Raw genomic sequence first — 26,212 nt, 5'->3', positions numbered from 1 at the left:
GCTCGTACTACTGTAAGTATTTTTAGCTTTCTTTTTCTTTTTCTTTTTCTTTTTCTTTTTCTTTTTCTTTTTCTTTTTCTTTTTATTTTTCTTTTTCTTTTTCTTTTTTTTCTTTTTCTTTTTCTTTTTCTTTTTCTTTTTCTTTCTTTTTTTCTTTTTCTTTTTCTTTTCCTTTTTCTTTTTCTTTTTCTTTTTCTTTTTCTTTTTCTTTTTCTTTTTCTTTTTCTTTTTCTTTTTCTTTTTCTTTTTCTTTTTCTTTTTCTTTTTTCTTTTTTTTCTTTTTCTTTCCTTTTTTCTTTTCAAAAGAGATAAATAAGGTAGCTCTTGAAAATGGTACATATGTCTAAAAATTTAATGTTTTGGCTATAGATTTTCCAGCTGTGGTTTTGTTACTAATTATTAAATGTCTCCATGACTAAATAAAAAAATCTGTTGGATGATGTCCTTCTAAGTTTGTGTGGAATGATTTCACATGGATCCGTGAAGTGTAAAGACAAAAGGCTCATCCAAATACACGCACAGGGGTGAGCCCAGTTACCTCTGCCCTCTTCCTTCTCCCCCCGCTGCCATCACCTAGAGCAGTTGTAAAGGGCATCCTTTTGATTTGGTTTTATCCATGAGCCTTGTAGTGTCAGTCTGCTTACTGTCAGGCTTGAAAGTGTAAAGGAACTTATATTGCCCCTTGTCTGTATGACTGGCATCTCTTAGGATGAGAAAAGCCATTGGAGTGGCTGTTCTGGGGCTGGAAGTGTGATAACAGTAGCATATTGAAACACAACTCTCCTGTAGAATGAATCACTTTATCAGCCTGTTTAGATATGAGTCATGGAGGCTCATGAAAGGGTTCCAATGGCCTGTTGTTGCTTTAATAAATTGTCTGTTGTAAATTAATTTTTGTTCCTGGTTTGTATCTTTTTTTCTCAGGAGAAATCTTATCTAGGAAATACCCTGCAACAATAGAAGATTGCAAAGTATCTCTTAGACATTTTTTGCTCCAGGGTCTTCAGTGATCATTGATTTACAATGGAAAAAATAAATCTGGGGGACTACATTGATCTTATAAGAAATTCAAGTTTCTTTTTTTGCTTCAAACGTGTCCATGAAATGTTAAGTGGTCCACAATGGAAAGGATAAAAAGCAATGCCGATGGGACTGAGATGAAACAAGGAAAAAGGCTGAGGGTGTTCATGGTGATTTCATGGAGCAAGTGTACCAGGCTGCCTCTGAACAATGAACAGTACGGGGAAATTTGAGCAGAAATATCCCTTTCTTCTTTGATGTGGTCCTTGGGAATTTCTTGAGGCAGTGCTCTGTGTTTGGCCCACAACTCTACCTCAATGGACTCAGGGAGCTGGAGGGCATGGGTGGCTTCTGGGCCAGCCCTTCCACAGGTCTGCTCAGCAGGGAGGACTTGGCAATGGCAGCTAGTGCCACCCTGGAAGGCCAAAGGGAGCTTGGCAGCTGTCCTGCAGTCCCTCCTCTCTCATGGTAAATGGATCTTCCTGTTGGGGTACATTCACTAGAGACCAAGGGGCAGGGTTTTTATGCAGTTGTTGACTTTTATGCAGCTTGTGTGAACACATGCTAGCCCACGGCACACTGTGACTAATGCCCAGGGTACGTGGTGTTCATAAGCGGCTGTTTGCACAGGGCTACAGCCCTTGAAGTGGCAGCTGCCAGCTCTGTTGCCTGGCAGACTACACAGAAAGGAGGCCCTTGTTTGGGGACCTCAGCTAGTACTTCCACAGCTCCCTCCCCACACCACACCATCCTGAGCTGGCTTGTGATGATAAACCAAACAAGTGCTGAACACTGCAGTGTGTGCACCTGCCCGGTATGCACGTGTGTGCATCTTGTGTTTATGCAGAAATATGGGCTCACAGGAGGTTTGGGGTGCTTTCAGCCCTTTCAGCCAGCTGTTGTGGGAAACACTCTCTGAACACCTGCAGGAGCAGAAAGATCTCACATATGCTGTTGGCTGACAAACATCCTCCAGTGCTCAACAGAGTAAAGATTTCTTCTTTCTGTGATTCTTGCAGTTTTAGCTGGGATGCAGCTTGTCATCTCTTTAATCAGATAGTCTTAAACTGAAGAAATACTTGAAGCTCAAAAAAGAGTTTAGCTTATATGTTTTTAATTACTTGTTGGCAAACACTTTTATTTCCAGGGCCCTTTTAATTAATGAACAATAAATTAAACTGCTGCTTCCCCCTTGTTATTTTAAGAAATACTTTAAAATATGCTACCCATTTGTAGCCATATGCCATAAATATTTTCTTTAAAGGCTTGAACCCAAGAAGTATGTTCTTTAGGTTTCCTTTAAAAACTGAAGCAAATGCCTTAAATGCTTTAAATGCACTTGCATTCTTACTTGCCATCATACAAGCTGCACTCTATCAACTACATAAAGATGCTGTTTCAGCACACTTGAATCTTACTGCAGTTTGGGGGCTGAAACTTTCTGTCAAATTCAGGAGCTTTCTTCTTTTTTTTTTTTTTTTTCCTTTTTTCCATACTGAGTTCACAGTTAAAGTGCTAGAGTCATCTGCAACTCTGGCAATAGCTGTGTTTCCCTGCTGGCCAGGGTCAAATCTGGCTCCATCCAAGTCACAAAAGCTTCATATTTTGTGGTCTGCTACCACAAAACTTGACTAAAACACTTTTTTCCTAATCTGCCCCTTACCTCTCCCACCATGTAAGGTGATAAGAGACTATCAGTTTAATATCTAGAGGAGAAAGATTTATTTTGTGCATGGAAAAGGTAAAACATTATTTGCTTAGATGACAGCTACCCCAAGTATACCATACTGCAGTTGGCTGTGCTTTGCCTGGAATAAAACCAGTTGGGACCATAGCTGTGACAGTAAATGAGGATTAAAATGACATCCTGTGGTTTCAGCATCTGCTCTGAAAAGAGATACAGAAGTATATATTCTAAATGTATAATCAAGGAATTGTAAAGATTAACAAGCAATATCTGTCCTCTGTAATCAGCTTTCAAAACAACAGCAACAATTTTCATTTGCTTGATTATTTGATGGGGTCTAGTAAATATTTGAACCAAATAGTAATATGCATCTATAAACAACTGAAAATTCACGACTCCAGATAACCTTAACCTGAAGAAGCAGGAGTGACTAAACACTTACTCTTGTAGGTCTTCAACTTTGATTCACCCACTTTCCACCTGTGTATCACCTTTCTGCTGTCTGTGTCCTGACATAAATAACATCTTGCTGATGAGGCAAAATAAGGATTCTGTGAAGCTTTGTCTGGCTGACCTGAGTGGAGCTATGCTGGCGTTATCAGCTTTGTCAGATGGCTGGCCACTTAGCACTGTTGCCCTGGTCCAGACACCTGTCTCCTGAGCACCAGTTCTTCCTTAAAATCCAATTATACTGGGTAAACAAATTCTCATTTTATTTACTATCTCCATAACCATTGCCAAGCTTCTGAGCCTCAGAACTCTGATACTGCAATTGCCATGTGGCTGTGTTTGCAGAAAGAGGCAAAGTCTCCATGCTCACATAGCAAGAGGAAGACTTTCAATTTTCAGGGCCATACTTAGGCCAATATAATTACATCAAAGTTATATGTTAGTTCATCAAAGGTGAGTCTGCAAGGAAAATATCTATTTTCCCTTGATTTACTGGCCTCATCCATTCTGGATTTGTAGTGTCTTTCAGGAGTTTTCCAATAGTCCTTAGAAATCCCATTCAAAGTCTTGCATACACAACACAGAATTGCATACATTGGGACAGTTTAATATATCTTTTTGACTTTATGTAATCTAAATAACAGTTTCCTTCTTTTGTTTTTGTAGATGAATATGCTAAAAATTTTTTTTTACGGTTTTAAAGAGTATCAATGACCAAAAATAGAGAGTGATGTGCATATACAAACTTGTACTTTCGTGTTCTTTGGGGTTAGCTCATTGTCTGTGCTCCAGAAGTGACACAAAAATACAGGATTATTGTGGGTATTGGAACAGCATTGCCACCAGAACAAAATGGTTGGAAAAAAAGATTACTGTGACAAACATGATATTTTATGGCTTTAACTTAGATTCCAAAATCCTTTTCTGTCATTCACCAGGAATAGGAAGGGAGGCAAATTTGTACTCAGGAGGAAGCAGTATGCTGGTGTCTTTAATACTCTGTACTTGGAGACTGATGCTGGGCCAGTTTTTGGAGTCTTGGTCTCATTATTTTTTCCAAGTCATTAGATTTTGCGTAAACTGTAAACCACAGTTTTCCCATCATTTGTGTATGTGATGGCTGACAAGAAATACAGCAAAAATCCAGTGTGGAATCTTTGAAAGAAGCATATCGCCTTGCAGCATGCCCAGTCCAAAAAACTGTTATAGAAGAAAAATGGGCATGGTTTTGGTTTTGTTATGAAACTCTTTGAACTGTTCGGGTAATTTTTGTTTATGTTGAATAATTTCAGGGCTAGTTTCTTCCTGAAGACAGTAATTTTTCTTACTGTGTTAAAACACTGACACAGTACCATATGTATTAAAAGCATGCTCCATTATTAGTACACAAACTGAAACTGAAGTCCTTTACTAAAAACACAACAAAGTATTTGACAATAAACATTTGAATCTCCCTTCTGTTGTGTATTGCCATTGACATAAAATACAACTAATGCACTGGACATAGACTACAGAAGTTGAAATTACTTCCCTCTGAAACAGCTTTTATGATCTTGCCATAGTATATGGGGTTTCTGTGTGGCTATACATATTTTGAGCAAGGTCAATATAAAAATCTTTATTTAAACAGGAACTTATTTCTGATTCAAAAACCAAAAATTAAATCTGATGCCTTCACAAATATGCTTACATTTAAATAAACGTGCACACTTCACAAAAAGAAAAAAACAACCTGAAAAGTAACATGCGAATTATTACTAAAAAAATATCCAACAAATAAATTCCCTTTGGTATGCAACTGGATTTTGAAATAATTTACAAAGCCATGGTTAAAGTCCTACTAGACAAGCTACAGAGCTCTGCACTATTAAATACACTTATTATAAACTGGGTTAGTCTGTCCTTCAGGGCAATGCTACAATAGTTAAGGCAGTGCCAAAAAATCACTCACTTGCAGAATATTTACTTGGAAATAAGGACCGTACTGAAAGCCAATGTCAGTGGCTTCAAGATCCTGTCTCACCCACCCAAGGATTCCAGGTAGTGGGAGGCACAACATGAGCAGCATTATGCAGGGGGTGAGAAAAGCTTAACCTCATACGGCTGCATGGTTCAAAATGTTTATTATTTGCTCTTTTTTGAATTTCATTTTTTTACCTTTTTTTTAAGAGTTTAACTTTTTTGTGTGATCAGGCAATCGGATGCATTACAGGAACGGCTCATTTCCTTTAAATGAAATAACACAGCACAGCAGTTCCCAAGCTGTAATATGTTGATTAGGGTTGTGTGTAAACTGCAGTCAGGTGATAGCTGAACTGGTTTGAAAGTATAAATTCAGAGGAGGAATACATTTAAAATGCATGATTAAGAAAGCTGGTATAACCAGGTGTCAAAGCCTCAAGTGCAATGTGAGCTTGGAACGATCCAAGAGCTACTGATAAATGTCAGAGTGGAGAAAAGGAGCTGAGTTGGAGCTTCTCTCCTTGGTTGTACAGTGCTGAGCACTGCACATTATAAATAATAGATCTTTCTACAGAGAGTTAACTTATTCCTTAATCACCATGAGGGTTGTGGCTGATGTGTTTGAATCCCAGTTCAAGCATTTGCAGCTGCTCTGACATGTATTCCTTTATGCCCTTGGAAGCCAGCCACCCCTTCCCAAAGAGCACCCCTTCCTTATTTTTTCTCTTTCCATGCTTTCTCTGTGCTTGACCTCTGAGGGAAAAATTTCAGTGTAGTTTAAGAAAAATCATTACATTTGTCTTGAAATATTCCTTCTGTCTTAGAAAACAGTCTTTGTAACAACAGCATCTGAGCACTTAGTAAATTTGCTAGTATTTAGAAAGTTTACCTCTGCCTGTGAGAGCAGATATGCGTGCATGTGTTATGTCAAGATAGCCAACTGTGACCTAGACAAACAAAGGGTCACTTGAAGCTTGTCTTCATGTTAGAAACAGTTATTTTATTTTGTTTTAAGCTGAGCAATACAAAACTCTGAAGAACACATATGCTTGAAAGCAAACATTAGTCTACATCAGCTTTTCTTCCTAAAAAAGTGTTACCACCTTCTCCATGAGACATGTCTGTGCTAGTATGCAGCTGGCTGACATTTGTGCTTATCTATGCTGTTATCATTGATTGTGGGATTAAATTTTGGAAAAGGCAGGAAAGAATATTTTTGTATGCCATTTATATAGGTCAGAAATTACTGTATGTACTGGATGTAAGAGAGAAAACAATATGAAAATAATTTTGGCAAATACTGTATAAATGTCTAAATTCTTGCATAATCATTCAGTAACTTAAAGATCATACAAAATAATAGCATGTCATGAAAGTAGTCACATGCTTTATTTCTGAATTAAGTTCCACCATGGATACAGCTTTTACTTTGATACTGCTTAACTTCAGGTGAAAGATAATTTTAAAAAAAGTCCATGTAAATAGAGATAGAACTTATTCTAAGTTCTTTCATTTTGGGCACAGGCATGTTGGTGTCTGCAAATATACCAATGACCTGGGCATATATATTTGTTGCATGCAGTATCACTCACTCATCCCAGGTCACACTGTGAGACACCTCCACAAAGCTCAGACAGGAAATAAGCAACTCAAATTTCCAAAGAAATGCTCTGACATCCATGAAGTAAGAGCCGGTATTGTTTTGCATGTGAATGTATGTGTACACATTTTATCTCAGACCATCAAGTCAGAGCTCTGACAACACCGAGGGTAAGAGGAAAGTACAGATGTATAGTTATTGAGAATGCAGCTGAGGAAAGACTTAGATTAAAGCTGGTTTGGCTGGGAAAATACCTAAAGACACACTTCTGAAGATCTCATTAACATGACCCAGTTGAGTTGCAATGCAGGTAAGGAGTTTGACATTTAGATGTGCAGGCAAGCATGTACAAACTTACTATGACACAAAACTGGCAGTTCAATCCACAATGGTGAGGCTTGCTAACACCTACAATTTCCTTTAGGTCACTGATAGCAACTGTCAGTTGTAAGCAGAGTGAAAATAATGTCTTCCTAAAGCTTCAGTGAATACAGTATTGTTGTCTGCTTCCTACCATGAGCATATGCATTATGTGAATGCGGTACAAATTCTTAATTTACTTTGTGCAGTGTATGCAGTTATACAGTTTTTCCTGTGTTTCATCACAGACTTAGTTTCTCTATATCCTATCTGGAGCTGAAGTTGTTACCATTTGCCCTAATAAGGTGCTTTCAGCTTGTTTGGAAGTAGGAATAAGACATAATTTTGCTGGAATAAGAAGTAATTTTATTCATGATGTGTCCTCTCAGCAGAAGTATATGGCAATTATCCAAACTTGCAAATAGCAGTTTTGTACTTGATCAGCCAGCACTCATGTAATTTCTGGACATCAGTTTCTGAATAAATAACATTCTCCTGTTACAAGAATGCACTTCTACACCTATAGTCAGGGACTTAAAGCTAATCTGTTCCTATCAGTGAGACAAGTGGCTATATTTGGGTCCTCTGATGATCCAGAATCTGTCTCAGATTGGAAGTATAGAAGGCATGATGGACTGGCTGATTTGCTCTGGAGATCTGGTCATTCATGCTAGGGGAGCTACATGTACAGCAGTTTTAAAATGTCCTTTCTCTGAGCATTACACAAGATTAGTTTTTACATTTTTCTGGAGCTTCTTCCCAAGATGATGTGCTCTCTCTCTCAACCTGAATCAGTGTAAAGGATGAGTTCTCCAGCGAAACTATGTCCATATGATCCGATGGTGTAGGTGCCTCACAGCACAGTGATGTGCACCCAGGTTTTACAGCCGTGAGAAGATGAACTCAGTTCCCTCAGGAGATACATGGTGTAAACACTACTTTCTGTCTTTCAACACTTTCTCAGTATTTTCTCACCTCCAGAAGTTCCACCTAGAAGTGAAGTCAGAATCACGTGGGAGGATGAAGTTATGTGGGATACTGTAGAAGAAAATGCATCTGGGGAGGAAAGTAAATACTTCTACATCCCCCCTCTCATATTTCCATAGTGTCCCCTTTCCCTTGCAGCCTGTGCTCAGAACCAGGCTGAGCAGCACTTGTAACTAAATAAGTCTTGAAGATTTCAGGGCTCTCCTCTCCCCAGCAAATATCTGATCCTTGGGTTGCCTAAGATGCCATGAAGCAACACGCTAGTAAGCAACTCCCTCCTCCATCTGGCTCCAGCTCTTCTCTCCCTGTTCAGTTTTCCTACATGGCTCAGAAACAATAACTGGTTTAACAATAAGCTTTCACTCTTTGTAATGCAAATGGTTCCAAACTTTATTGCCATAAAACAATTTGAGCAAGCTTTTGAGCCTTTCAGGGTATTCTTACCCTTCTAGCAGAATGCAGCTCTGTTTTCACAATTGCCTTGTCTTATTCCATTAATGAGGGACAAATGGTCAAGGCAGGACTGTGAGAGGGTAGCTGCTCCCGTGTTTGAAAGCGTGTCTTCTCTGTGCCTGCAGCAACTGAACATGTAATGACAGCGACAAAGGGGTGACTGGTACTTAGAATAAGCTTGGGCTGGATTTTCATTGTTTTGAGCAGTGCTGTCCTGGCTTACTTTGGAGATGAGGGGATGTTTTAAGGCTTAAGCAAAAGGCACTGCCTGATCTTTACTTTTCCTAGACTCAGAGTTAGTGATCTTACTATTACTGTCCTGCTGATTCTTAAGTGCGTAAACTCTACTCACAGTAACAATGGGAACAGCTGTTAAAAAAAGGGTCTCAAATTTGGCACCCAGAGACACCAGCCTTTTCTAAAATTGTCATCAAAAGTCCATAATATTTTTCTTCAAATGAGGAAAACAACTCAGAATGTACTACAAGTTCCATTTGATGATTATCCATAAAGTATGGAATATAATTTAAACACTGATGACGAAAGAATGAAACAGTTACACATCAGGTTTTCTCTCCTCTTTTGTTCAACTAAGTACAGTTAATAATAAAACTAAGGTACTGTTAAGGACTGGATATGAAACAATTCAATATTAAAAATATTTTTAATAATAGATTATGATTATGTACTCTTGCAAATCAAAATTATTTACATATGATTCTCAACTTTCACCAACATGTATTAAACTTAATTGCAGTTTAGAAAGAGCTGTCTTATGCTTTTTAAGTTCTGTCAGTTGACATCTTGAGCTTTTGTGTTCCTAAAGAAAGAGACCATGTACATTTAGTAAGCAAAAAAGGAAAAAAAATTAGGACCTTTACTTCCAAGCAAGGAAATGTATGTATATATATGTAAAATACAGAAGAATACAGAAGAGATGATCTCATGGAAAAAGTCCTATTTTTGTTACCACCTTATCATAGCGTTTTATCTAGTTTGCTGAATCTGGCCAGTTCTATTGTTCCCCCTAAAAATAACAGAAACCAGAATGTACAGTGATTGAATTGATTGTTGCTCCATGCATTACCACATAACATGATCTGCTTCTGAGCTCTACAACATCTACTCCTTGAGCTGGATCCCAAATTTGTTGGGAGTTTAAATACCTATTATAGGCTGTAGGCACCTTCTCTCTTCCCTTCCTTCAGCACACGATATGCATAGGCCTAAATGTATATAAAGGGCTCCCCATGTGGAAAACAGTTGATCCTTTTTTTTATTGAGCTGGTGTGTTGAATTTCTGTACTGATATATCCGTGCCCTTTTACCAGGCTTCCCATGAACACAGTCAATAGCTCGCTGTTCCATGCCATATACTTTCCTCATTTGCCCATAGAAAGGAAAACCCTACAGTGGTCAATGCACTACAAATGCCTAAATAAATCAGGCAAATATAAAATAGAACATACATTAAAGAAGCCTCGGGCAGCACTACAATATGTTAATGGAATAACTGCACAGTACAGTGACCATGAAAAACAAGATTAATGAGGTCAGGCAGCATAGACATACTAAGGAGGTGCAGTAAAATCCAGGAGCCAGCTTTTTCACTAGAAGTTAATTACTTTTTACACAATGCTCCTGCAGAAGAAACTTCTATGAGCTATAGGACCCTCACTGATGTCCTAAGAAGGAGGTTGGACATTTGCATAAGGAGAAGGTTCCTCCCACTTCCCACTTTGAGAAATTCTGTGAGTCAGTGGTTTCTGGGAGAAGATGATGAACAAACCAGCTTGCCAATATATCATTGCTTTCAAGTCCATTCAGAGTTCTTCCCTGGGAATGTTCTGTGTTTGATCCTAATCAATGTTGGAGAGTGAAAAGTGAGAGAAGATAAAGCTATCTGCTTTTTAAAATCTCTGTTGAGAGAGAGGATCTGTATGTAGATACATGAATGACAGCTGCTACCTGACTTCCCCTGATAAAAGGTGAGAATTTGACACCTTTTTTAGTCCAACCATCCAAAATGTGTACAGCCAATATTATCAATGTTTCTTTTATTTAATGCTTATTATTTAATTAAAAAACATGCCTGAGAAAAATAGAGGTCTTTAAATACACTGTTTCAATTATTTCAATATCTTTCTTGATCATATTTCTTCTCATATTTTCAGCAGATTGGGTATTTTCATGGATTTCAGGGAATAGGATTTGTTAGACATTTTTCTGAGTGTTTTTTCATCTTATGTGGGTTTTTTCCTCCTCTGGGTCAGAACAGGTATTGCAGAATTCTTTATTCAGTAGTACATGAATGTGTATCAGTATAAAAGTAACATGTATGTGTTTTATTTGTCAATAAAATATTGTTCTAGTCTCCTATTGTCTATTTTTTATTTACTCCTTAAGTCTTGGGATCAGGATGATGATTCTTCCTTTTGAACACACTAATGATTTTGATTCAAAATTCCATTTTATCTGAAGTCCCACATTTGGCAGCCAATACTTTTACCATAGAAGAAACCCTGCATATTGCTGGATCTTTACATGACCTCTCACACATCCTCTAAACATGTCTGAAATCCTCAGACTATAATACCAAATTCCATCTAAATCGATCCATTATTTGTCATTTTGTTTTCCCCCTAGGCTCCAAATGTAGGCAGTGCAAGTAAAATGTATGCCATTGATCTCTTCAGACTACAGAAGGCCATTTAGAAAATATAAGTACTCCTCTGCACCTCAAGTGCCAAAATCCAGTAGCCTATTTTAAATCAAGGACTGAAGAAAATCAGTCAGGAATTCATAAATAATTTAATCATCTCCTAGGCAAACTAACCTGCTTCAGAAGGGAAATATCATAACAAAAAGACTACTTGAATTGTTTATATGCCATTAATTTTTGGCAGTTACATTATCAGTCACAATAGTATCTGATTCTTGCTAGCTCTTTGCTTTAGCTTAGGGCCTTAATTGAATTAAAGGGTATGAACATGGAAGAAGTTTCAAGGCTCCCCTGTGTGTAACTTCATGCTAAAATAGTGAACAATTAAAGGAGTAAGGCCTTTTTTTCTTGTTTCCATTCCCAGTTGCATTTATTTGGAAAAGACAAGGCAACTTTGTTATCCTCTGGATGAAAAAAATGCAGTTGATTTTGACATACTAGCAAAGCAGATCATTGCCTAGGGAAAAATGCATGAGGAATTGAATCTGCCATAATTATATTGGGGATTTCTGAGGGAGAGCAAAGGGATTCCTGTTTATCAAGGCAGCAATGCCTTAAATTCAGCTCTGGACAGAGAAGCAATTAGAATGGCTTGTTCAGGATCACAGATCTATTTCTGTCTCCTGAAATGTGTAAGACACATAAAAGAGAGCCTTGTATAAGAGGAGGTGGGATTATAAATGGGGTATCTTAAGTATCATTACTGTAGTGGTGATAAAATGAAATGCTTGAATGTGAGCTTTTGCTTAAAGCTTTTAATGATACTTTATACAAAATGGTTTTTTTGTTTGTTTTTGTTTTTTTTGTGTATGCTTTTTGTGGGTTTTACTGTATTTTTGTTTTTGTTTTATTTGGGGTTTTTTTCTGTTAAAGGTGGCATACAAAGGCATCTGAAACATAAAAGAGATGACCTCCTAATCATGTTGCCTGCTTCACCCCAATTCAATTTACAGAATTAAAGAAAGCCATCCTTGGAGAAGGGATTACATCTGTTGCAATCTACTCTTACAGACAGTGACCCAGTATATTTAAAGCATGCTCTAAAAAACAGTTTGAAAAAACAGGTCATAAAGTTCATGTTTGTGCTGTCATCAGGCCAACTGTTGTCCCTCAGCTGGGAGATACAGAGCTGTGACTTTAATCTGTGCAGGGTAGCCCTAATCACGGATATATTTAGAGAGCCACATTATCAGCTGCAAGGGGGACCTGATTGCTGCTGAGGGCCCAGATCCTCTGTAGCACTAGTGCCCTGGCAGGTGTAGATGCCAGAAGAAGCAGCAAAGACATTCTGAGGTTCCCTGTGTCCTGTCAGCCGTGGGGCTCTCCGGAGCGCTCCCCACAGCTGGCCTCACTGGAGCACTGCAGTGATGCCCTTGTCTGTGGTCACACAGCCACAGGGCAGCCCGAGGCAGCCGTGCAAGGGAAGCATCGTGCACACAGTGTGCTCCATCCACTGCACGTACAGCCCGGGGGCCAGAATAGAGGGGTCACATACAGCCCCAGCCACGAGAAACCGTATCTTGTGAGTTTTGGGCCCTCAGCAGCAGAAATTTTGCTCTGCAGATTTTATTCTCTGGGGTCACAGCACACAGGCCCAGTAACCCTGTGGACAGAGCCATGAGTTGTAATTTAGGGTGAGGAGATGCACAACAGGCCAAGAGAGTGTTAGTCACCCAGCGGGTAAACAGGCATCATACAGGAACAAAACCACTCTCCTGGCCTGTTTCGTTCTCTGTACACGTCTTGGATTGTGTTTCCATTATCTAAACCCTCTGCAGCTCTCCCAGAGGGGGTCAGGGGCTTTGGTTTTCAGCCCAATGTCCCCTCATCTCTGGAGGGGAGACAGAACTGGGGCCAAGCAGAAGGTGCATGGGACAGCATACTTGAATCTGAAAGGAGGCTGACTTTATTTCCTTTTCTTTTTGGAAAAGGCTTTGCTTAGTGGACGTGAAAACAATTACCCATCTTTTATGAGCTCTGGGATGTACAAATGACATACCTAAATAAATTTGAAATGGTTCACTATCTGCAGTTATACATTGTCCTTGCCTTCTGTCCTGGCAGGTTAATAATTTTTTTCATATCAGGGAACATACTTGATCCTCTTGAAAGTAGTACCTATGTGTATGAAATGAAAAGTAGGAACGTATTTAGTCCTCTTAAGGAGTGAGAATATTTGTGTTAATAGAATCATCCCAATTTAAAAGAAAAACTTCACATTCTGATAACTGAAAACATTTTCAAACTTCTTTAGCACATAATACTCTGTTTGCATCTAAATTGCAAATGAACTGTTGAAGAAAGTGTTTGTTGAAGTTTTTTTAATGTTTTGTCAGTTAAAACTGAGGAAAAAAAACCCAAACCAAACAAAAACAAGCATAAAAGTCAGTCAATAGGTTAAAAGCAACCAAGTGAAAGAAAGGAAAATAGTCTTAGTAAATTTTAAAGGCAAGGTTCCTACATCATTGAACACAGTGAAAAATCTTTCTACAGAATTTCATAGCAAAGTTCCTCTGACACCAGAAGAATCCATGTTGGATTTGGGATGTGTATGCACCAGTGAACAGCTGATATTTGTGCACACCAATATGCTTCCAGAAGAGGAAGGTATGGATAAATAGGCTGGTCAGCTTCTTTTCAAGGAGTGTGTATCACACATACACAGTAGTGTGACTGATACATAATCAATGAAGTAACCATAACTGTAAAAATACTTGGAGACAACTCACGGCACTTATAAAACAAAAATATGCCACTATTTTCGTTCCATTTCCTTCAGAAATGAGTGCACATAAAATTATCCTCCACCCTCCATTAAACAAATGTTTGGTCTCCAATCTTTGGAGTTAATGAGCAACATTACTGCATTTTTATGTGACCATCCATAATTTTATTTACTACAGGTAATCTTTTATTTATCTGTCTTCACAAAGAAGGGTGTTAACCTTCATCAGGAGTAGTAAAACTGCTGTTGCATTTGTTCTAAAACCTCCACTGATGAAATTGTCATTTCTGTGGTCATTGTAACTGCTTTATGGCTGGAGTGGTGATTCTACAGCAAGTTTCAGGTATTTACAAACACACAGACAAAAATACTTGAGATTATTTGATCAATAATGAAATGAGATCCACAGTTATTTAATGCACCCCAACTTGGCAGAAGGTGAAATTTCCACCTGTACCCAAAGAAAGTGGGATTCTTCATATCATCAAAACTTCTCAACATATTGAACACCCATTGGTGTTGTGTTAGGCTGAGGGTTGTAATTACTGTTCCCTTCAAATCTTGAGCAACTGAAATTCATCCTTGTTGTACTTTTGCCCATTGGGTGAAATATTGAGTTTAAATCAACAAAGCAGTGAAGTATGGCTCAGTTCATCCTTCTAAGGCTGTTTCGTGTTGAAATCACTGCATTAGTCTAGCAATTTAAAACATGTACATGAAAAATTCAGGTTTCAATCACTATTTCTTACTGTACATTCCACTACCTTAAGAACAAAAAATATGACCAGTCTTCAGGAAATGTCAGCTATTACTAAGTCTTCTTTATAGAAACTATTGAATATACTTTTGATGCAAAGTAGGAAATTGCATAACTGATGGACAGGTAATTTTCTCCAGGACTGTAGCAATTGAAGGAGTTTTCTTATGATCACTTCAGGACATCCCTAATAATTCTCTTTATACTGTGATAAGAAATCCAGGAGTATGCACTACATTTGGAGGTAGCTTTGAACAGATCTGAAAATTTCATCACAAGTGGGACAATTGGGAAAATTTGTTGGTTTGGTTTTTTGAATCTTATGTGAAACTGAAGTGTTTGGGTGGTGGCATGACCAGCTCTGGCACAGCTCTACCGAAACCATGCTGCCTGGTAGATGAGACTGAAGCTCTGAGTTGTGGGAGGAGATGACTCTGCAGGAAATATCCTACAGCTCCAGGGAAACAAAACTGAGTGGAAACAATAAAAACATGTCTACACAGAGGAAAGGAATGTGTGGCATTCTCTGCCTTGGCCTTGCATATGTTGGTTTCTTGGTATGAAGTAGCACCATTCGGGGGCCTGAGCTGGCTGCAGTGACGTGGCACCAGATAGGACTGAGACAGCTGGTGGGACTCCACCTGCTTCTGGTGGAGCTCAGCCCCGTGTTCTTGTTTCATAGTGTAGATGCACATGACTCTAGATGTCCCTTCTCCCCTGTTATCACAAATGAATTTCTACTTGTTCCCTCTCCACTGACTGCTAGCTGAGTTGTGGGGCACAAAAACCCAAAGGGAGGAAAATGTGGCTGCAAAGACATTTTATGAAGTTCCTCAAGGGATGTGTTATGCAACTGCTATGTCTCTTACGTAATTTTTTATAATCAAGCTTTCATAAAGCAGTGAATGCTTTAAAAATCATGTTTCAAAAAAAAAAAAAAAAACCCCAGAGAGTCCTCTTAAATAATTTAGAAATTAATTAAGATGTGAAAAAAAAACAAAGAAAAGAAAAAGTTCTGAAACATTAGGTTCATCCTTTGCAAACTTGGGATCATGTATTAATACACTGCATAGTTGTGAAGAAAATGGCTTTCTGTCTTTGCCTGTATGTTAGGTCCTGCTGGAACACTCTGTTCTGTGCTCCCAGGAACACTTAATGCTGCTCGAAGCATGTGTACCCAGCGCTACACGGAAGAATTGAGCAGCTCCTCCCACACAGCCAGGCACATCTCCTTGCTATTGTAAGGGGGGGATCAAGCAGCTTTTGTTCCTCTGTCTCTGAAAATGCATCAGAGACAAACATGGGGGAAAAATGGTCACTGAAGGTGCTGTAGAAAGCAGAAAATGAAAAGACATAGATCAAAAGGCTGGGATTTTTTTTTTGATTCACAGATGCTATGGATCTCTATTTTTTCCTTTTTTTTTTTAATTAAAAATCTGTGATTTTCTTGTTTTTCATCACATGCCTGTTTAAGACATCTGGTTAATCTAAGTCAGAACTGATGGCCCAATTTTATAGAGGTGTTTTCTGCTGTCAAGATTTTTGTTTCTATTTTAGTTAGTCCTTTCTGATTTCCTTTACTAAATGGAGGAAAAAAAACCCTTTCTTTTTTTTTGTGAAATAAATGGAGATGACTGCCTCTGCTTGTATTCAGGCCCCTCTCCCTGCTTTCCTAGTGTTATCAAGCATGCTCTTAAAAGATACTTATATAAATGATCAGATAAATGATCAGATAGCTCTTGTTTCCTGTAAAATAGTACCATTAAAAACAAGAACCTTTTTTCCTTTTTTTTTTTTTTTTGGTTTTGGTTGGTTGGGTTTTCTTTAGGCAGGGGGGTATTTTTGTTTTGCTTTGTTTTGTTTTGTTTTGTTTTGTTTTGTTTTGTTTTGTTTTTATTATTTTTTTAGGAATAGATAATTTATAGGCAGTATAGGACCAAGCAAGTTCCTCTGTTTATGGCACATGTCTAAGAAAGAAGCAAAACCAGTGGGAGCTCTGATATTCAGAGTCTTGCGCTATGGGCCCGAAAATCATAACCCTGGTCATTTTCAATTATAAGGATAATCTCATCGTTGTCGGGGACATAATTCACATAACTGAATTCAGAAAAGTCATTTATTGAGGTTTCTTCATCACATCTGGGGAAAGAATTCAAGTCACATGAGGAGTGGCCGAACAGCTTAATTTTGGGCACGCGACATGCACTACAATCCCGTTAAAGGGATGAGTGACTACACTTTCATACCAGCATGACTGAACTGTTCACATCTAAATGCAGTTAAGCAGCATTTTATATAAAGGTACACAATCAAGTAAGAATGGCTTAGCTGTGATGTTAATTTTTTTTCCCACCTGATAATATCCAGAAAATCTCACAGTACTCAAAGGAAGGTAATAACACAGACTGTCTCTGTGATGTTCCTTCACCCTGCCAAATCTGTCCTAGAGAACTAATTATATTAATTTTGTCTTGAGAATTCTGTCTGAGACTGATTTAAATGCCTGAGTTAATACCATTGCAAGGAGAAAAAAAGCTGTAACAGGAGCAGTGCCATGACTACAAATGACAGTGGTAAAGAGAATAAGTTCTGGCAAGTGTTGGCTAGAAAAAAATGAGGGGAAAAAAAAGTGCCTGTTCTTGCAGCAAAGTATTCACTGCATTGATATGCAGGATTTAGATAGACAGACCACAATAAAAGGACAAAAAAAAAAAGGCTAAAATGAAATCATTTGACCTCCAAAGCCAGACCCTGCACAAAATGAAATACATGCAGGCACCTGATTTACAAGCCAAAAAACCCACATGTCCAGCTTTGGTGGAGAGATGTTTGGAGTATAGTGAGGCATGTGCTTATGTTTACCTAAATAGTGCAATCAGTGTTTAACTGTTTTTTTTTTTCTGTTTTAGTAAGTGCATAGTAGATAATATCCTTTGTAGTCTGTGCAGACCTGGCCTAAAATATCCAGTGTTACCACTACAATGTCTCCATGTTTTGCTATTTTGATGCATTTTTGAAACAGGCAGATTTGGTGAAGGTTTGGTTGCTACTACTTAATAACAGCTCCAAATAATCCATCTATTTAAAAGTGTATTTGATTTCCAAATCACAAAACATAATAAAGCTGCTTAAGAATTTTTTTATGACATCATTGGAGAATAAATGAAAGGTCTTTTTCGCAGATGTTTATTAAAAGATTTTAAAAATATGTCTTGATTTTACCTACATCATAAATTGAAGTATGTAAGGTGCAAATAATAACAAAAAAATACTTGCAGGACCAACATATTGATTTCTTAAAATCTTTCAGTATTTTAATGGAATTTGCACTTAAAATCTGCAGACAGGCACAGTTTTAATTCTAAAAGTCAGGGAATACTGCTATAAAAGCATCATAAAAAAATTATGTTTTTTTCTTTGCTTGACCACAGGGTGACTGAGAGCCCCATGCTGACCAACACAGGCTGCTCTGGCAGTCACCAGGCAGTGCGAGAGCCCATAATGCAACCATTACAGACAACGGTGTTTGAAATTATTTCAGTTCTTCCTAAAATTATACGGCAGGCCCGGAAAAAAAAAAACAACCCTGAGAAGCACAGAACTATAAACCTCTTTATGATCCCTTCCATCCCAGCTTTACTACGAAAAGCTACAGGAAAGGTAAAAATTTGGAATTTGAGATGACATAATATGATTGCAGAGCACAACAAACAGTTGAATCATTCTTTTCACTTACAAGCTACTTTCACTTTAATGTTATTGTTAACAACTTCCCTTCAGGATTGTAATGAATGACTGTTTATCTCATCTAGATTCTTCTATCCTATTGAATTATCAAATTTATAAAAATGAAAACCTGACTGTGTAATAATGGTTATGTATGGCTATGTTGTGAGGAGTTCTCTCAATTGACAAGCTTTCAAGTTATCTGTTTCTATTGTTTTCCTAAATTTTTGTTTTTACTGGATCCAAACCATGATTGCTTTATTAAAAACAAGTGTTGCACGTGCTGCTATACTGCTACTATCTCATTTAGGAAAAAAATCATCTTTATAAGCAAAACAGAATACTATGTTATGGATTTGCTTTTTATTTGCTACATGTGCATGATGTTTGCTGAAGTCAAAGGAATAGCATCAGAAAAGCCGCCTGTTGAATCTGTCCTGGCGAGATTCTGGTTTCTGTCTTGGCCAGACCTGAGGCTCATGTCACAAGGAATATCTTCTCAGTGAGTGGCTCCTTTGAAATCAAGCTTAAATCAAGCAAAGTGGCCCCTTTGAAATCTTGCCCCATAGAGCAAACCTTTTTCTGTATGGAGTAAGTGCAGCAAAGTTTGGTCATTTTAAGATGTCATGAGATGGATTTCCTGAAACGAACATGCCATAGTTATGACCAATGCTGACAGCCTGCCCTTGCCCCTCTGAGTCTTTCTATCCCTTCTTGAGCTTCCTGCACTGGCAGAAATGTTTGTTAAACAACTGCCAGACTGTAGACTGGGACTCTGGCTTATGGGACTAGTCCCACTTACTTAAACAGGACTCTACTTATGTGAGAAGTGGTTTGAGGAATTCATTGCCTGATAGGCTAATTTAGAAATGCAGACTGCAGACGTGTGGGTTTGTGTGTAAGCATGAGCATGTTGAAAAGAAAGGGAAGTTCCCAGTGGGGTCACAAATCAGACTTTTGCCCTTTCTCTGACTCCTACCAGTCTATCTTTTCAGATGCGAGACTTCTCCACTTTGGAAGAATATGTGATTGTCTTCTTCACCCCCACACTTTCAGGATGAAACACTCACTGCTCCAACACTGAGGTTAGGTGCAGTGTTGCAATACTGGATTGAGAGACAGGCTTACATTTGGAGCTGAAAATCCCTTACCCCCTCTTCACTGCAGAGTGCTGCTTTGGCAGCAGGCTGGATCCACACCACGTTTCTGAGCCCAGGTCTGTGCCTGAGCTCAAGTCCAAACATTTCTAGTGGCAACACAATAGGAATGTCATCCTGCTCTCAAGGGTCCAGGGAAAAAAAGCCTTAGGGCCAACATTCCCCTTGGAAGGCAGGTAAGGGCACTCACCTGCAGTGAGAGGGGCTGGCTACTGCCGTCTCTGTCTACAACCAAGCCATGGAGCTAAATTTCTTCCAGGGAGGACTCCCATATCACCACTGTATCTTGATGAGTGTCTGCTTGAAAACTTTACAAAACAAGGTGGGAATTCACAACCAGGACATGGGGTCCCCTGAGGAGCAGCATGGCATGCAGGGCTGGCTATGGACTCTAGGTTATGTTTGCCTCCTGGAGCAGCAACTTAATGTCACTACAGCTGCCACTGCATATTCAAAGAATGAAACGGGCTAAAACATTGAAAAATATTTTAAGCATCCCATGGAAAGCTTTCTTCTGCATAAAGTAAAAATAAAAGAGGAAACCTCTTCCTATACATTTACAAATACTTGAGAAATGATGAAAATACTGTGGCATTTTAATAGCATCAACCTACACTAAAACTAAACTCTACATAGAATGGACTGTTGTTGTATTTTATATATTACAACTAGTACTCTTCAGTTTACAGATTATGCCAATCTAAGGCATTTATACTACTTTTTGGAAACAAATACCAATTATTTCTCAGCTGTTATTTCTTTATTAGGCCAATGCCAAACAATGGAAAAATTATCTAGACTTGACACTGAAACAGGAAGAGACCTAACACTTTTCTACACTTAAAGACTTTAATAAGATACCACATTAAAAGCCTATAACTCTCTCTAACAGGAAAAAATATCCATGCTGAATATGTAGTGCATTTATTTTCATAAGCAAATATATACTAATTCAGACCCCAAGACTAGAGCAAATTTTTTGCACAAGGTAAGTGACAGTTTCCAGTAGGATGGTGGGCCTTGAAGGCCCTGTGAAGGGGGATAGAAGCATCTGCTGTTCAAGGTTGGAAAGAGCACAGCACTTTGCAGTCTATGAACAGAGCAGAAATGGCAGCTCTGGATATATCTCACATATGCCACAGAACCACTGAGAAGAAAGGATGGCTGGCACTTGAGGAGCAGCAAGAGCACAGGCCAGGTTGGGAGCTCTTCCCTTCTCACAGAATGGAGGGTGAGCTCATGATTATTAATGCAAATACTCAAAAGTTAGTAGGGGGGAAATGGATGGGACGGTGCTCTAAAACCCACACTAACATTTTTAGTATGCACTAGAGCTGTGAGTCTGAGCTCTCCCAATTATCTTTTGAAGGCGTTTTGCAGATCTCCCTTGTGTATAGAGTCAGAGAGTCCCCTGGGGCTGGGGACTAAGAATAGATCCCATGTACAGAGAAAAGACCAAAAAGCACTAGACAGTTATATTTCTCACACCAGATAAGCAAAAAAAAAAAAAAACCAAAAAAAAAAAAAAAAAAAAAAAACAAAACCAACAACAAAAAAACCACATTTACTTTCATCTTTTAATCAAATTATTTCACACATATATTTTTTGTAGATTTCATTAGTGAATTATTTTGACTGAAAAAGAAATCGTATGTTGTGTGTGCCTTTGTTGGGCTATTTTCTGATCGTTGACTGTAAGAATTGTACATGCAAATATCAGGCATCAGGCTGTATTTCACTTGAAGCTTTGCAAGGGGGCAGGGGACAAACCCTTGGGAAAGAATAAGGTTTCTATCAAAGAAGCTAGTCTTTTGTGTTTCTTAACAAAACCAAAACAAACAAACCAAACAGAAATCTTCTGTCGGCTTTTTCCTCTCCCCTTTTGTTTAGCAAAAAGGGAGACAGAGCACTGGAAGGCCTGAGATAGACGCTCTTCTTGGCAGTCACTAGCTGATACATCACTCCCAAGGGCTTTGCGACAGGATACCTGGGACAACAGCTCAGTGCGCTGGGGAGCGCGCAGGGTGCACGGGGGGCGTGCAGGGCCAGCCGCGGTGTTTTGGGATGTCCGCAGAGAGCCCGAGCCGAGGCCTGGCTCGCAGCCTGTGAGAAGGGTTCGCCGTGCTCCGGCACAAGGGCCCGGGGCCGCCGGCTGCCCGGGAAAGGCTTCGCTCTGCGCGGAGGTCCCCGGCCGGAGACCCCGGTGTGGACGCGGTCTGAAGGCCACGGCTCACAAACGTCAGGGAGCGCCGCGCTCGGCTCCCGGACGGCCGGGCACTGCGTGGTGCCACCGGCGCACCCCAGCGCGCCGGGAAAACGCAAGGACGCGCAGACACACCGCCTCGGCCGCCTGCGGGCACAAACGATCACCGGTCCGGGAGCGCCCGCGCCGCTGCCCTGCCGCGGCCGCCCGTGCGTGGGGAGGTCCCGGCGCGCTGACGCGGCCCGCCGCCCCCGCCGCTGACGTGGCTCCGCGCTCCCCAGAGACAGCGCGCGGCCGCGCTCGCGCGCTTCCCGCGCGGCCCCGCCACCGGCCGGCGCCGCGCGCCGCGCCCTGCCCTGCCCTGCCCGCGCCGATGCGCGCGGAAACCCGCGGCCGGGACGCCCCGCACCGGGCACCCGCGCGCGCCCCGACCCCCGCGCACGCGGCTCCCCGCAGCGCGGGCACGCGCCCCGGCACGCGGGAGCCTCGCGCGGGCACGCGGCTTCTTGCGCCGACCCCCGCGCGCGCCCCCGGCTCTATTTGTTTACAGCCGATTACGTCACCCACCCCGGCCGGCCCCTCCCCGCCGCCTGCCGTCACGATGGTGCGATCGCCGGATTGGCGGCGGCGCGCCCCCGGCGCCATGACGCCACTTCCGGTCGGTAGCGGCTATAAGAGGCGGCGGACGGCGGGTAGGTCCCTTCGCCCCTCGCCGCAGGAAATGCGGGGAGCGCTGCCGCGGCCGCCGCTGCTGCCGCCGCCGCCCCCCTGCCGTAGGAAGAGGAGGCGGAGGCTGCCGCCCCCGGGATGTGATCTGGGCTCTGCCGCCTGCTCCGCGCCCAGTTAGAGCCGCGCCGCCCCCGTCCCGTCCCGCGCCGCTCGCTCCGCGCCCCGTCCCGACCCGTCCCGTCCCAGCGTCGGCCGTCCCGGAGACCTGGCTGCCGCCCGCCGCCGCCTCCATGCATCCCGCCCTGTACACCCGGGCCAGCATGATACGTGAGATCGCCGCGGCCGTGGGCTTCATCTCCAAGTTCCTGCGGACCAAGGGGCTGATGAACGAGCGGCAGCTGCAGACCTTCAGCCAGTGCCTGCAGGAGCTGCTGGCAGGTGAGGGCGGCGTGGGCGCGGCGGGAGCCGCTCCCCCCCGTCCGCCGCGGGCCGCCTGCCCGGGCAGGGCTGGCGGCGGTGCGGGCGGCACCGCGGTCCGCGGGCGCCCGGAGAGGGGGAATGGAGCCTCTCCGCGGGGGGTGGCTGGGGCTCCGCGGCCGTGGCTCGCCCCTTGGGACCTTCCGTGCCGAGGCGGCCCCGGCGGGTGTGGGAGGCAGGAGCGGGGTATAAACAAAAGGGGCTCGGCCGTCCCATGGGCAGCTCCCCCGCCCCGTCCTTGTCTCCGTAGACAAAGCTTTCGAGCAGCCCGCACTTGAGCTCCGCGCCAAGGGCTCAAACTGCCCGGTTTCCAGATAGAAAAATGCTCGGAAGCTGGGTTTTTTTGCCAAGTAAAATTAATCGGTGGACGATGGGTCTCGGTTCCCCTTTCTTCTAGAAGCGTCTCTTAGCCGCCCCACAGCCCTGGTTAGGAGCAAATGCCGTGGGTTCTTTCGCTACCCTGTGGGTTTTGTAATCCCAAGCCTGCGTCCCAGTGGGCTCAATAGTGACTACGAGTACACTCAGATCGATAGGGTTTTGGGTTGGATAAAACTCCTGAGGTAAGTGAAGTCCTTGGTTTCTTGCCATGGAAAATAGGCTGGGAAGAGCAGTGGTGAAATACAGCTTGAGTCAGTCCGTAAATGCTGCCCAGCTTCCTCCCTGGTTATTTTTGGGTGTTCTTAGAATGTGAGAAGCTAAGCATGGGTGGTGATCTCGAAAGGATACTGGAAATGGTCTTTTTTTCTTATCTGGTTTATGATGTTTTGAAGCTCTTGAGTTTTTCTGTTATGTATGTAATAATTTCTGTATTTTTGTATTTGTTTTTCTGAATGCCAGGAAGTTGCTTTTCACTCCTTTCTGGTGGTGGATGTTCTCTATACAGTAGCACAAAACAATAACTTTGTACGAGTACTTCCCAAGGGACATTGCACTTCCCTAAATCACCAGCAGAAAAAAAACTATAATGATTTTTCAAGTCATTTTATGCTAAAATAAAAAGCATATTAAGATCTTGATGTATGAAATTTGCAAGAGACCAATAATCGCTGCATGTATCTTTCAACATGGAATTAAGGAGGATAATGTTTGTTTTTTATTTTATAGAACATTATAAACACCACTGGTTCCCAGAAAAGCCATGCAAGGGATCAGGTTACCGATGTATCCGGATCAACCATAAAATGGATCCTCTCATTGGACAGGCAGCACAGCGGATTGGATTGAGCAGTCAGGAACTGTTTCAGCTTCTTCCGAGCGAACTCACTCTCTGGGTTGACCCATACGAAGTGTCCTACCGCATTGGAGAGGATGGCTCCATCTGTGTGCTGTATGAAGCTGCACCAGCAGGAGGTAGCCAAAGTAACACCAACATGCAAATGGTAGACAGCAGAATAAGCTGTAAGGAGGAACTTCTCTTGGGCAGAACTAGCCCTTCCAAAAGCTACAATATGATGACTGTATCAGGTTAAGATATAGTCTGTGGATGGATCACCTTAAAATGGATGGATAAATTTGGTTTTTACTTTGGGTGGGCACCTCTGGGGATGGATTATGGAATTTAAACCATGTCACAGCTGTGAAGATCTGGCACACGTTAGAATGGTATACTTAAAGTGACAGTGCCATAGTTTGGACAGTACCTTTCAGTGATTTAATAGCCTGTGAGTCAAAATGATTGCAGCTTGCTAGGGAGTAAGAAGATCTAGGAAGTGTCAGTTTCTCCAAGACACCTGACTTAATTTCTACACCAATTTTCAACCCTGATCTGTATTTATAAAGTGATTCTCTGCAGTAGGTCTTGCAGAGTAAATTTGCACTATTACATTTACTAATTGTTAGCATTTTTGGCAGCTCAGTAACAAGACTTATGAACACCATAATACTGGAAATTTTAATTTTCAGACTTTTACCTAGCACTTACAAATATGTATAAATGTACATAAGATAAAATAGTAAGAATAACCTGGGGAAATGGTCAGATCTTTACATTGGCCTCAAAAGTAGCAAGTGATCAGAATCTGCCATGGCAACAGGCTTTAAAAAGACCATATAAAGACACTGTCTGAACTGTGGTGTTAGCACCAGCCAGCTATCTGTACATTTGCTAGCTTGTAGTTTTCTAAGACTGAGTAAACTTCTTATTTTTAGAAAGTGGAGGTCTGGTTTGTAATTTCCTTGTTCTTAATTGGGTAAAAGTCTTTTCCACAAACCACCATCTATTTTGTGAACTTTGTTAGTCATCTTTTATTTGGTAAATTATGAACTGGTGTAAATTTGTACAGTTCATGTATATTGATTGTGGCAAAGTTGTACAGATTTCTATATTTTGGATGAGAAATTTTTCTTCTCTCTATAATAAATTGTTTCCTATCTTGGCATTTTAATTAATCTCTTGTCGTGATTACATAGGATCAGTTAAATTATTTTTGTCTCACAGTAGAAACAAAATAGGTACTATAAAGGCTTAAGAACATCAGTGGCACCCTGATGCTAGGGAACACTTGGTACAGACCTGGATTAATGAAGACCTCACATATAAATGCTTGGGAAGTTTAGGGGAACACGATGTATATGTCGCTTTAAACCTTGTAAAATCAGTCAATGTGGAAATAACTCCAGGGCCAGTAATTCCAGGATATGAGGAAAAGGTACAGAAATAACATCCACCAAAGATGACTTGAATAAATCCAGAGGATTAAAGTTTACTTGGCTTCCTGATGAAGGATATAGCAAACCTAAATGTCCATTGTGACCTACTTGCTCACGAGTTCACAGTTCTTACCTGATGGATTCCCTGCACAATAAGAGTTGGGACAAGTGTCCCTTAGCCTTAAGAGCAGCTTGCTGCCTTTTGCTTTCTTCAGATGCAAGACTTTCACTTTAGAAATCATTAAGATTGGATTCAACAAAAGGTATGTTGGTCTTTTTTCCCAAACTTAAAAGGTTGGCTGAGGCGAAGTGAGAAGCCCATACTTATATGTGTATTCATAGTTAATGGATGATGTAGAGATGTGATTCACTGAAGCACCACACTAATGTCATTTGTATACAGTATGGCAGATACACTTGAGAGAAATTCCTTACCACTCTATTTAGGCTTGTCAGAGTGCTGGAGTAAAAGTCAAGACTTTTCTGTTCCTATCTCCGGTGTACTTTGTTCTGTGAGTGCTTAATAAAAATGCCCCACCTTGGTCACTTTACTCACAAGAACTGCTGTTGATGCTCTGAATGAAAAAGCCAGCCAGACTTGCAAGCTA

The 26,212-nt window shown here is 41.0% G+C and overlaps 1 protein-coding gene across 1 annotated transcript; it reads left to right on the top strand.

The window, feature by feature from the left end:
• Nucleotides 1-22,503: 22,503 nt before the first annotated feature.
• BTG1 (BTG anti-proliferation factor 1) lies at nucleotides 22,504-25,339 on the top strand. Its single transcript, XM_068190368.1, has 2 exons — nucleotides 22,504-22,916; nucleotides 24,060-25,339. The coding sequence occupies exons 1-2, from the start codon at nucleotides 22,769-22,771 to the stop codon at nucleotides 24,422-24,424; spliced, it is 513 nt and encodes a 170-aa protein (XP_068046469.1). The 5' UTR covers nucleotides 22,504-22,768; the 3' UTR covers nucleotides 24,425-25,339.
• Nucleotides 25,340-26,212: the final 873 nt, after the last annotated feature.

Source organism: Anomalospiza imberbis, chromosome 5, assembly GCF_031753505.1.
Source record: "Anomalospiza imberbis isolate Cuckoo-Finch-1a 21T00152 chromosome 5, ASM3175350v1, whole genome shotgun sequence".
Lineage (NCBI taxonomy): Eukaryota > Metazoa > Chordata > Aves > Passeriformes > Viduidae > Anomalospiza > Anomalospiza imberbis.
The sequence above is the reverse complement of the archived record's forward strand: the minus strand, read 5'-3'. Positions and strand labels throughout refer to the sequence as shown.

Bases quoted from the DNA above. Each gene is read 5' to 3' on its own strand.
- BTG1 (XM_068190368.1), top strand. From the start codon at position 22,769: ATGCATCCCGCCCTGTACACCCGGGCCAGCATGATACGTGAGATCGCC. The intron at 22,917-24,059 runs GTGAGGGCGGCG...TTTATTTTATAG, and splicing joins CCTGCAGGAGCTGCTGGCAG to AACATTATAAACACCACTGG.